At 38.1% G+C, this 13260-nt stretch overlaps 1 protein-coding gene across 3 annotated transcripts in view; it reads left to right on the plus strand.

Annotated features, from left to right (window-relative positions):
* HHIP (hedgehog interacting protein) overlaps window positions 1-13260 on the plus strand; it is a 94673-nt gene that overhangs the window by 53593 nt on the left and 27820 nt on the right. For all 3 annotated transcript variants that reach the window (XM_036100067.2, XM_036100068.2, XM_036100066.2), the window contains exons 5-10: window positions 2895-3046; window positions 3426-3599; window positions 4352-4495; window positions 7927-8048; window positions 10403-10526; window positions 11502-11632. In XM_036100067.2, the coding sequence (XP_035955960.1) occupies window positions 2895-3046; window positions 3426-3599; window positions 4352-4495; window positions 7927-8048; window positions 10403-10526; window positions 11502-11632 (847 nt within the window). The remainder of the gene's footprint in view (window positions 1-2894; window positions 3047-3425; window positions 3600-4351; window positions 4496-7926; window positions 8049-10402; window positions 10527-11501; window positions 11633-13260) is intronic.

Raw genomic sequence — 13260 nt, forward strand, 5'->3', positions numbered from 1 at the left:
AGGACTTTCCCCTGAGCCGTGAGAGCTGATCTGCTCGCCTGCCCCGCCTCCTGGCACCAATGTCAGGGTCTCAGGCTGGGCAGTTTCCTGGTGAAGACTGTAGTTGGAGCAACCAGAGAACCCTGGAGGCCTCAAATGTCTGATGGTGTTTCCGGCGTAGTAGCCTCTAGCAGACCCCGCTCCAAAATTTAAACCTTTAATGCCAAACCAACCTATTTCTCCATATAGATCTTGAAAAATGGACCATACCTCAAACATAGGTTTGCATTTGAGAGGTAAATCATGACTTGTCAGTCACATACTTTAAATAGACATGTAACTCTGAAGGCCAATTCAAGCTAAATGTGAGCCTACACAGATGCTCTAATCTCCTGACAGTGGTGGTAGAGCCCCCCTTCACAATCTCTGAACATTTAGGAGTCATGGTTCACTACAGAGTTTACAAAGCTAATTTTGAGAGACACTCTAGCATATTTACATAATACATGAAATTCTTCATCAATATAGTTATGAAAGTATTTCTCTGAAATAACTTAAGAGTCATGAGTCATGTTTCTAAGCCAACCGAATCACTACTTTGCACCAAGAAGGTGACTTTAAAAATACAAAATCATATGTAATAATTAAACAAGTGGAAATCCTACAACCTGAAAAATTCAGAATTACGGAGTTTTTAAAACTGCATTTTAGATTTATTTTCTTGTCGTTCAGATGTCTCATTCTGTTTCCATATTTGGCACTTCAACAAATGCAGTGATGCCCCCAAATTCATTCATGCGATAGGTGAATCTCTAAAGTGAACAATTGTCTTCTGTCACTTATGGATTTGTTTAAATCTCTTTCCCCATCTTTCTACGGTGCATGAATTCTACATTCCTAATTCCTGAAAAGCAGTTAGCACAGTTTTAAGCCATGCTGCTCTCCGACTCAAATTGTATTTCAGATGATTTGATTAAAAACTACAAAAGAACTACTTTCAGCAAAAGCTTCTTATAGTGGAACACAAATATTTGTGAAGTGGGCATAAAGTGCTTACCCTGCACTCACAGCTTTAAAGTGAAATACACTCGGAAGAGGAATTAATCACAAACTAAATCCCACCCCTCGGCTTTTTTTATCCATCTGTCAAAGCGGTTTAAATGTGCTTTTCTACAATCAGTCCTTAGTTATGCATCCCAGCTTTCAATGTCTCCTAAGAAGAGGTATTTGTTTAATGAAAACACTAAAAAACAGCAACATCCAATCAATATTAAAATCATTATAAGATAAGCTGAAAAATAGAGGCTCATTTTCATTAATCATAGTCATTAGATCCTAGATCCATACCCTTCAATGAGATTGTTTTCACTGAAATTCATACTAAGCATATTGTGACATGCAGATGAAGAGGTTGACTTTTTTGACACTTGAATAATGTTTTGGTAGTGCTGGGATATTTGCATCCACTTTAGTATTTACACGCTCTTAAAGTTTGGATGTCTCCACTTTGGATGGCATATATCTGAAGCAGTTTTTCTCTAGTCCAAGAGCTAAATCAAGCAAAGTTGACTTTAAGTGAGCTTTTATGCCTAAAACGTTAAACTCTTCAATCCGTGTAGAATCCAAACCACACACAGCTCTTTGCTTTGGTAGTAACACAAGCTCTTCTGTGGGAGAAGAGCATGAGGGTGCTTCCATTACTGAGCATGACCTTGTGAAGAAGTCGCAGTGTTGGAGATCGTTTCCCTCCTGTAAGACTCCTAAGGGGTCACTTCCAGCTATTCGCCACAGGAGACGTGGTGTGTGATGCAATCACGTGGGTAAAGGTGATGGACTCGCAGGAGTTGCTTCATACAGTTTCCATGTCACATTTTTCACCAGTTTGGATAACTCCTCAGACTACAGAGAAAGCGCTCACTAGCTTACTAGACTTTGAACTTTAAAACTCTGATCTAGATAATTTCAGATACTTTAATTTCATTATAGAAATCCCTAGACTACTTGTGGGATAAAACAAATGTTCAGACCATATTGAGTTTCATCAAGCTGAATTAGCAGAAAATAAAGATAAAATGCCTTTCTATTTAAGAACATGATGATGTTTTAATTGTTACAGCATTTGGCATGCCTAACATATACAATTCTTGACATTCATATAATAACAAAGAAAGTTGTTTAGGATCTTTCTTTTATTTCCTAGTATTCCCTTTCCTCTCTAGTATTTCTCCCACCCCCATGCCAGCCCTGGTTTTTAGCTCTCCTCCCATTTCTCCATCCGTCTATAAAGAAAAGCTCTATGCTGTGAAAGATATATGTAAAAATACCTCATTCTTACGTAGATAGGCCAAGGCTGCTTATTACCTAGTTATGATGAACAGACCACCATCGTTGTGACAACTGATGTAGATGCCTCCAGGGTAAAACAAAGGTTTACATATTACACAAGCAATTTAACTGTTTTCTAAACATATTGCCAAGACAGTGGGAGTTGGCAGCCCACACTGTGTTTTAGGTTTGGGAGACTTGGATTAGAAGTGACTGCTGATTATGAACCTTTTTATTTGTCTTCTATGAACTACAAGCAACCTAGTAACCCGGCAAAGAATGCTTCGTAGCACTTAAACTTGTCTTCCTAGCTTCCCGAGATTGCATACACAAATCACTTGACAAAAGTGGTGTAAGGGTCTTGTGCATAGATAACCACACAAGACAATTGTCTTGTTCTAACCCTTAAAGAGTTCTGCAAAGTGAAATGTTTTATAATCCTTTTTTGTGCAGTAGGCAAGGAAGAAAAGAAAAGAGTTTGGGCAAAGATTATCCAGAAGAAAGAGAGAGACTCTTTTGGGGTTCCAGTTGAAACACAATAAAGAACATAATTAACTTCACAATTCTTTGTGTTTTTCATTTGACTGCAGGGAGGAGATGAAAGAGGTCTGCTAAGCCTTGCATTCCATCCCAATTACAAGAAAAATGGAAAGCTCTATGTGTCTTATACCACCAACCAAGAACGGTGGGCTATCGGGCCTCATGACCACATTCTTCGAGTTGTGGAATACACAGTATCCAGGTATCACTAAAATGCCCTGCGGCATAAATATTTTTCAGTCTTATTTTCTCATTATCTCTTCCTAGTTATTTTAGAAGTTAAGGTGACAGTAATTAAACCACAATCTCCATCTTGCTGAAAACCACATATGTGTCCTTAAGGAGAACTGAGAGAAATGGTAGCTGTGGCACTTTTCCTCAATTCTCTTTCAGCTTATATGCCTCTTCTGAAACATAGAAAATAATGTCATCTATCGGGAATTTTTATTAGATCCATTTTAAGCATATGTTTCCTTATTTACACACTAAGTGTCTCTCCCCTATTTGTGTACGGTTTACTTTCTGGTGGGTTCATCTTACATCTTTAACAATTATGATATTGCTTCCTCCCCACGATGTAGAAAAAATCCCCATCAAGTTGATTTGAGAACAGCCAGAGTATTTCTTGAAGTCGCAGAACTCCACCGAAAGCATCTAGGAGGGCAACTACTCTTTGGTCCCGAGGGCTTTTTATACGTCATTCTTGGTGATGGGATGATCACACTGGATGATATGGAAGAAATGGATGGTTTAAGGTAAAAAAAAAAAAAAGAAAGAAAGAAAGAAAGAAAGAAAGAAAGAAAGAAAGAAAGAAAGAAAGAAAAAGAAAGAAAGGAAAAAAAAGCTCCCCTTGATGTTAAAATGTTTTAAGTGACAGCCAGCCGCGGGGGGGGGGGGGGGGGGGGGGAGGATGTCAGAGCCAGTGAGTTAAGTTAAGAATTGTCTTTGGGGAAAAAAAAAGAACTGTCTTTGAATTATGTCGCCTTGGTTAAATATTTAACTTTTATAAGATGAAAAGGAATTCAGCCATACGCTGATGGTATTTTTGGAAGTCGCTGTACCCAGATGTTCTAAAGTGCATTAGTGCCGCGTGGGTTGCGGGATACACAGGCTAGGAAAGGCACAGCTCCCTCTGCATGCTCTGGGCAGCAGCTCAAGTGCGTGCGTCCGAGCGCGGCACAGGGCAGGCTAGACTCAGAGTCCCGCGGCGCTTCTGCGGGCGCATAAAGTGCATGGATTGGCAAAACATACACAGCAGTTGCAAACGTGGCACGCCCTTGATGCTGCCGTCCTCGGCCACTATCGAGCTGCATCGCGGTGCTGCCGCTTGTCTGAAGCCAACCTACCCCTGGCTGCATTTCCCACGATTCGGAATTTGTAACTTTAAATAATTTTGTCTCAAATGAGGGAATGATTCTTTGGACTGTAGGGCAACCGCCCTACATTTGGTTTAGGTGAAATACATAACAAAAGCAGAAACACTGAACCTTGTCCTCCAATTTCTCAGTGATTTCACAGGTTCGGTGCTCCGGCTGGATGTGGACACGGATATGTGCAACGTGCCTTATTCCATACCACGGAGCAACCCGCATTTCAATAGCACCAACCAGCCCCCGGAAGTGTTTGCACACGGCCTGCATGATCCAGGCAGGTGAGAACACGATCTGTCCTCTTGCCTCTGCTGTAAAGCCAGGCCGGGATTCGGGAACTGGGAAAAGAAAGAGGGGTCGAGGCACAGAGGTCGCTCCAAGGTCGCGCCTCCAGAATCACACCAGCTCATTATCTGAGCACTCTTTCTTCTATTAATGTGTGAAGCAGATTGAGAAGGCAGATTAGACATATGCAAAAGGACAAATTCATGGAGAAAAATTGCCTTAAGATTCTGGAGTGTTATCAGATAAACGCTGTTGGACAGGTATAATGATTAAGACTTCAGTTGTTCAAATTTAGAGAGATAATTAACCTTTTAGATTTTCTCCTTAAACCCCCCCAAATGAAATTTTCCATACACATTTATTTTTTTATTTTCATTTTTTTTTAAGATTTATTTATTTGAGAGAGAGAGGAGAGGAGGGGCTGAGGGTGAGGGAGAGTCTTAAGCAGATTTTGCACTGAGCACCCAGCCCCACAAAGGGCTCTATCTCACGACCCTGAGATCACCGCACTGAGATCATGACCTGAGCCGGAACCAAGAGGTGCCACATTTCCATACACATTAAATGGGGGTGGTAATAACTACCTTGCAAGGAGGCTATAATGATTTACTACAAATCTAGATTAAAGTACAAAGTAGAGTGCCTGACATACATGGTAGGTTTTAAATAAATTATAGTTCTTATCATAACTTTACTTAACATATGATGATGCAGTATCAGTTCGTAAGGAGTTGAGCTCAATGTTAACGTTTTTTCACTTGAAAAAAAATTATAAATACTAAAGGAATTCATATTGATGGCTTACTATAATAACTATAAAGAAAGTAGTACTAAGATGTACATACAGTGAGAAATTTGGGGTACACTTAAAAAATGCTATGAAGTATAATATAACAATTCTATGATGAAAGCTTCATCCAATCTGTGGTCTCTTGTTCATACTACGGGATATTTGGCCACATTCATTCATTTACTAGCTAAGTTATTATTGCTATTTAATGTTTATTGAGTGTTCACTATGTGCAAGGTGAGTATTTCTCGAACTTTTTATTTTTATAATCCCTCATGCCCTTCATCTCCCCTCCATCAAAGTCCAAGTCTACAGTTCATTTCCTTTTTGGCATCTCAGCAGATCTTAAAATCTGTGCGACAGGGAATACTTAAGGTGGGTTCAGGATGTGGAGGAAACTGTCACATTCCATTCCTATAGCTCAGAACTCGCAGATACCTCCGCAAAGAGCACTTTGAAGTCGAGCAGCCTGAGTCACCACAGTCTCACTGGAGCTTTCGTGCAACCTTTCCGGGGGTCCTGGACCCTCGGTGCAAAAACACAGGGTGAGGCGCTTTTCAGACCTTGCATATGGCAGGATGCCTGTGCCGTGGTGTCTTACCTCCTCTGGCAGCAGCGGGCTAAAGGGAAGTCGTGCCTCCCTCCCAGAGCATTTCAAGCAGAGAAAGATTTAATAAAGCAGAAAGGAAACTAAAACAATTATTGGCTAGAAGTAAAGCTGGATTGTATTAAGCACCTTGGTGCAGAGTACTGAGCTAAGTATCTAATGCACATTATCTTATTTATGCCTCTCAGCAGTACTCAGTGGTAGCTGGCATTGAGCAGAAGGCATAGATATTTCCCATAAACCCCCTGACCCCCATACAGGCATAGCCTCCCCATTAGCAACATCCCCCACCAGAGTGGGACATTGTTACAATGGATGAACCAACATTGACACATCATTATCAGCCAAAGTCCAGAGTTTCCATTAGGGTTCACTGGGGGTTGTACATTCTGTGGATTTGGACAGATATATAATAACATGGACCCACCATAGGGTATCATACAGAGAAGTTTCACTGTCCGACCTCTTTTTTTCCAAGAAACTAAAGGTTAGAGGGGTCAAGTGGTTCTCAGTGGCCACGGTATTCAGCCAGAGCTAGGCCTGATGGCATCTCCACCTTTGGGAGACCTGGGCTTTCCTTCCAGATTTGCTCTTTTCTTAATAGAAAGAGATCAAACCTTCTTTTGTCATAGTTTCTCCATCTTTAAAAGGAAGACAATACGGGAAAAATTTCTCCTCCTGTATGGATTTAGTTCCACCTTAAGTCACATCATGTCTGTGTCCTGTTCCCTGCCAGGCATTGTACTCTGTGAATCATTGAATTAAAGAGGACAATAAAGGGACTGTTGCCACAGAACAACTAACTCATCTTTGACAGGTCAGGCTTATAGTTTCCCTATTATGAATGGGATCATTTGGATGCAACAATTTTTGTTTTGTAGTTGTTGTTACTGTTGAGATGATTGCTACATATGACTCTTAACGTCTCTTAAGACCCAGAACTTACTCTCAGGTTGTTTTGTTTTCTAGTTTATTTAATAGTCCCAATGGTTTGGTTCGGTTGTCAAGTCATTAATGTATTTTGTTGACCTAAAACAGTGATTGCCAATGGGATGATTTTGCCTCCTGCAAACCTTTGGCAATGTCTAGGAACATTTTTGGAGGGGTTCCTGCTACTGCCATCTAGTGGCTGGAGGCCAGAGATGCTGCTAAACATCCTACATGCTCAGTACAGAACCTTCCCTCTCCTCCATCTTCCAGTCCCCTGCTCAAAGAATTTCTGGCTCAAAATGTCAATACTACCAAAGTTGAGAAACCTGAAAACAATGCAACACTGTTTTCCACATTTGTGAGAACTTCAAAAATTATGTTATACAGCTTCATTCTTACCCCAACCCAAACTCCACATGCCCAATCCCTCATGGACTTAAACATTCAACAAATATTGAGCCCCTTTTATATCCCTGGGTTTGAATTAGGTAACAGGAACACAGTGATAAAGAAGCTGGAAGTGGTCCCTGTGCTCGTAGAATTTACAGTCAGTGGCTTAAGTCATGGAAATATTCTAGTTCCAGACTGAGGGTGACACGAAGACACAGTTAATGTAAAAGACTTCAGTGGTTGTGGGACCAGCTTTATTTTATTCCCTAAATTGTAGCGTACACTTTCTTTCCTTTGTTAGAGCAGCTTGAGCTTTAGAATATAGCGATCCCATGTAAAAAACACAAAACTAATACCAAAACTAGTTCTATTTTGTGTGTTGCAGATGTGAGTTGATGAGCGCCGGCTCTCATACCTTATCAGTGTCTTATATATGTGGCAGTCCTTAATAACACACTAACAAATGTTTTAAGTCACTGTGCACGTTCATGCTAGAGAGAGATACCAAGAGAAATTAGGAAATATTCTCCAGAGGTCATTTAGCTTCAGCAGAGTTAACAAACAAATCTGAATGTTTTTGTTGAGGATCCAAACGAAATAGCCCACAGGGTCCTTGCCAGCCCACAAAGGGTTCCCATGTCAGGAATCTCCAGTCTGAGTTTAGAAAAGGCACGGTAAGAATTCATGGATGTCCTCCTTTTGTTATGCAGATGTGCTGTGGACCGACATCCCGCTGATATAAACATCAATTTAACAATACTTTGTTCAGACTCCAATGGAAAGAACAGATCATCAGCCAGAATCCTACAGATAATAAAGGGGAAAGATTATGGTAAGTAGAGCATAATTTGTTGATTTGGCTTTAGTTTGGGCCTTGTTTTATTTTAATATATTAATTGAAGAGAAAAGGATTTCTACAAAACGAGCATTTGGGAAAGCATAAAAACATTGACCTAACAGTGGTAAGGGAGTAACTTGCACGAGTTTTTAAAGGTCCAGTGACACTCATAAGCCCTAGGAATTCCATTTGGGTAATTACCTTTCCATGGATTGAAGTGTGCTCTGTAGGTCCCAAAATTTAACGGACCTTCAAAAATTAGCTGTTTATATTTTGCTCATCTGAGAGTCAAAATGAATAACTTCTATTTATTTAATATATAAAGGAGAACTTGTCTTAACATCTTATATACAGCAGAAAAAACAAGTTAAAGGTAAGAAATTGCTGAAACTAGCACACCCAATATGCTAGTCTCAGCAATTAGAAAAATAATGTGTTTCAAATAATGTAATTATTTGAAATTGTATAATGTAATTATACAAATAATGTAATTTTTAAGTGTCTATTTTGGAGAAAACAACGTAATAGACTTGTAAAAACATGTTATTTACCCACGTCATGAAAACGGGATGTTTAGACATTATTTTTAATAACATGATTACTAGAGTGTTTTAGAGATGCATATACAAAATAAAGTTGGATAATAATGAAGGCCAAAAAACTCAATATTTTTTAGTGTTTGAGTATTTACTCCTTTTGGAGGAAGCAATATATCAAAATTATTACGATTCAGGGAACACAGTAGATTAAGATTATTAAATTGATTGCTCCTTCTATTTACTCATTCAATACAGATATTTATTTAGCAACAGGAATGAAGCAGCTGTGTTAGTTCATGTGGTATTCAGTTATTTTACTTTATTTTTTTTTCAGGTATTCCCGCGTTGTGTGTGTGTGTGTGCGTGTGCGCATGCATATCTTATAAAAACCAAACCAAAGGATGATATGTTTTGAAAAAAAAATCTTATGAGACACTGGTTTGATGGAATTTGGCTATATTTATGCAGATTAAACTAAATTCTCCAATCACATTAATTGGGGTTCTGCTGAAACTGGCTACAATATCGGTAGCCTTGCATTTATGTTTTCAAAACCCATCCACAGAGTCCTCTAACAGCATATACGTATATCAAATCACCACGATGTACACCTTAAATATTTTACAACTTTGTCATTTTTACTTCAATAAAGAAGAAAACAAAAATAAAAACCAAATAACCACATCCACAGTACTTACTACATGCCCACCCCTGCAGTAACTTTATAAACTTGACTCCTTTCATTCGAGGAACAACTCTGTGTGATAGGCACTATTATTGGCCACATTGTACCGATGAGGAAACTGAGACACAGAAAGGTTAATTAACATACAACATAAAGTGGCAAGGCCTGGACTTGAACCCAGGTCGACTGATTCCAGAGTTCATGACCTTAATCATTCAGTTATGCTGCCTTTCAGTGAACTAGTTAAAACTTAATCTTTTCTACTTTTTATAATATAGTCACTATAACAACATGGGAAGGGAGAATTACTTTAAAATTACCATCTTCCCGCAAAAGCTTTTGCCTAAAATATTGCCTGTTGATAATGACTTATTTGACATTAAGCACATAATAAGTAATTTTCAGATTAATTTGCAACTGGCTTTAGATCTTTTCCATTGCAATTAGCGTATGCATAGTCAAGTATATAATGACATGCATGCAAAGACTGAGATATGTAACTATACACATGTACTTAAAAAGAACGGCGGCAAGAGACATTGTTAACCATACAACTCTATAAACAAAACTATTAAAATAGTTTAAATGAAGATATCACTTGAGTGACAATGTCTTTAAATATACAAATGTGGTTTTAAAGATCTTTTATGTACTATACTTTTATTTTCATTAAAATATGAATTTTCAAACATTTTATATAACTTGACAGAGGTCTGGCTTAATTTACTGAGTATATGCAGAAGCATTTCTACAAAAAAAATTCAGTTTTAAAACAATTATTATTTTTTAAAGTCTTTTGGTTCTTAAGTAAATAACCATGATTTCCAAAATATCCAGATTCTAATTTCATTGAAAATTTGGTATGGGTGGCAATTCTAGCAGCAAACATTTGTAGAGCATTCCCATTTCAGTAAGCTGCACATGGAAGCTCTTTATATTTTATACTATTTAAGCAAAGGAACTTAATTATTTTTACTAAATATCTAGAACAGGATTCATCTTGTGTATCATGGAACACATTTCAAATTTAGCCTAAATTACCATAATTATATTACTTGATCTCCATTACTTTTATTTCATAAAAATGTTTCATTTGATCTAATGTTATGTTTATTTCTTTCCAGAAAGTGAGCCATCACTTTTAGAATTCAAGCCATTCAGTAATGGTCCTTTGGTTGGTGGATTTGTTTACCGAGGCTGCCAGTCTGAAAGACTGTATGGAAGCTATGTGTTTGGAGACCGTAATGGGTAGGTTTCCTGATACCACAATTTGATGTATCAAATGACATATCCATTGATTAGTGGGCAAACTGTCATAAAATATTCAAATGATTGTTTCTCTTTGGGGGTTAGGTCTGGGACACACATAAACATTATTATTTCCTTTTTGTTTCATTATGTATGGTGGTTTAATTAAAGAACTTCCTAAGAGATGCTTTTTAAACAAATTTGATTCAGTTCATAAAGTAATTTTTAAGAGCAGAGAAGTCTTCAGATGGACTTTTCATATTATGTAGGCTTTTCCCTTCGTCCTAACATAAATTTATCATGACAATGAGTAATTTGAAAACTATTGTTATACATGACTTGTGTAAATATTTTCCAGATTATTTGGAAATTAGAAGGCTAAGGATTTTTGTTTTTGCCAGACTTTCAGAACTTTTAGCAACAGAATTTAATTAGTCTCTATCAGTAAGAATACTACACAATTAAATTTTAGCCTCCTTTTTAGAGGTCACTGTGTGGATAATTCTCAGGAACTCTTAGTGATGAAACCCAAATTATGAATCTTGTTTCCCAAGTCACTGGCATTCAGGCATATGGCAGAACTGCTATGCTTGGTCGCTAAAAGGAACTAGAAAAGTTTACTGACCCCATGATCTTCCCCCTGTCCCTCTCTCTGATTAATAGCACAGCATGGAGTCTAGTCCTGGAGAGGAAGTATCAGTCTCTGGATGAAGGGGAGGGCTTTTCTCATACTCAGGTACTTTTAGTGCCCCCCTCCAAACAAAATACTATCTTTAAGTACTTTCTCCCCACATGAGAATTTCACAGTATTTGCACACATTATGGGCTATATTATTTTTCCTTTTAGAAGCCAGGGTTATGGCACAACTATTCATTGTGACCTTAATTCTAAGCATTTTATTGTGGTTGTTTTTTTTTTTTTTTTTAAACAAAAGCATATTTTCATTGTAAGTTTACGGTATCTTTTTGTTGTAGGAATTTCTTAACCCTCCAGCAAAGTCCTGTGAGCAAGCAATGGCAAGAAAAACCACTCTGTCTCGGCAACAGTGGTTCCTGTAGAGGTTACTTTTCAGGTCACATACTGGGATTTGGAGAAGATGAATTAGGTACTGTACAAACTATTTCTATGAAGTTCCATTCTCACTCCCTAGCCCAAGAGGCTTTGTTTTGCTCTGAAGAATAAGTGTAACAATCTTGCCCTCCATTTGCTGGCAATGTAACCCGCAGCAAGGGTGACCTACCGTGGAGATTAGAGATGGCCCAGCTATGTATTCTCTCCCAATGACCTTCCTCTGGGGGGTCTTCACATCTTATTTCCACTCCAAAAATATAAAAGTAACAAAGCAGGAAAATGGAAGGCAAGAACAAAAGAGAATTTTTGAGTCCTAAAGAGAAGAAAATCGTAAATGTCTACTGATATTTTAGATAAATCTGAGTCATTTGTTTCTATTCTCTATCTGAAAGCCTTTCCACTTATCCATGTCTCTTTAAATAAAGAAAAAATCTGTTGTAATCTCAGTCTCACCTTATCCTCTATTTCTGAACTTTTAATTTTATTTTATTTTGTGCATTGGGGCATGCAGTTTGTACATGATAAGCTGAATTTGTAGATCTGCTTTCGAACAGAATAAAAATTATCTTCTGGATGATGATCTATGGGATAACATAAAATATATTTGTTGGTATGTTATCAAAATGTGCACAGCTTACAAGCAAAAAGAAGTTGAAATTAGAATGCCATGAAAGAGTGAAAATGCTCCAAATTTTAAATTATAGAGATAAATGTAGCTTTCATAATGACTCTATTTAAAGAACAGCATCCAAACAAACCATGGCCATTATGCTTCTTTAGCCTCGGAGATAAATTTTAGGTCTTAAGAAAGAAGAGTTGTGTTACCCATCTAAATCAGAATATTTTCTTTCTTTTCTTAATTTTATTTATTTATTTGTCAGAGAGAGCACAAGCAGGGGGAGCGGCAGGCAGAGGAGAAGCAAGCTCCCTGCCAACACAGGGCTCCATCCCAGGACGCAGGGATCATGACCTGAGCTGAAGGCAGACACTTAGCCGACTGAGCCACCTAGGTGCCCCTAAATCAAAATATTTTCCCTAGAAGTCCAGCTTTGGTTTTATTACATCAGATGCAGAATTCACCAGGAATAGTTCCATGCCATTCACTTAGGTTAACAGGGACTTGACATGCATTTCAGAACTACAGGAATATAATGATTTAAAGAAGAGACCTCCAATCCCTTCTTTTCTTATTCCATAATTGAAAACATTTACAATTAATTTACCCTCAATATCTCCTAGCTCACTCAAAAGAACCAAAGAGATAACTCTTTCTCACTGAAATCCTCTGTTACGTAATTTAAATTTCATTGGCAAACTCTGGTTTTAAAATATAAATGAGGATTAAATTGTTTGTGGCAGAGTTAGAGATGAATATTTCGATGTTGTGACTGAATCATTCTGATTTCCCCAGACCTTACTGCAAATGACTCACCATCAATCATCCTGTTAGTGTTACCACCGTTGGTTAAAATACCCAAACATCTATCTGCACTTAATACTATGTTGGGAGCAGAACTAACAAACGAAGCATATACAATCCTTAGTGTCCAAAAGCTATAACATCGTGTATATTTATAATTAAGATTAAACATGCCTTGGGGCGCCTGGGTGGCTCAGTCATTAGGCCTCTGCCTTAGGCTCAGGTCATGATCCCAGGGTCCT

This window comes from Halichoerus grypus, chromosome 3 (genome assembly GCF_964656455.1).
Source record: "Halichoerus grypus chromosome 3, mHalGry1.hap1.1, whole genome shotgun sequence".
NCBI classification, from domain to species: Eukaryota; Metazoa; Chordata; class Mammalia; order Carnivora; family Phocidae; genus Halichoerus; species Halichoerus grypus.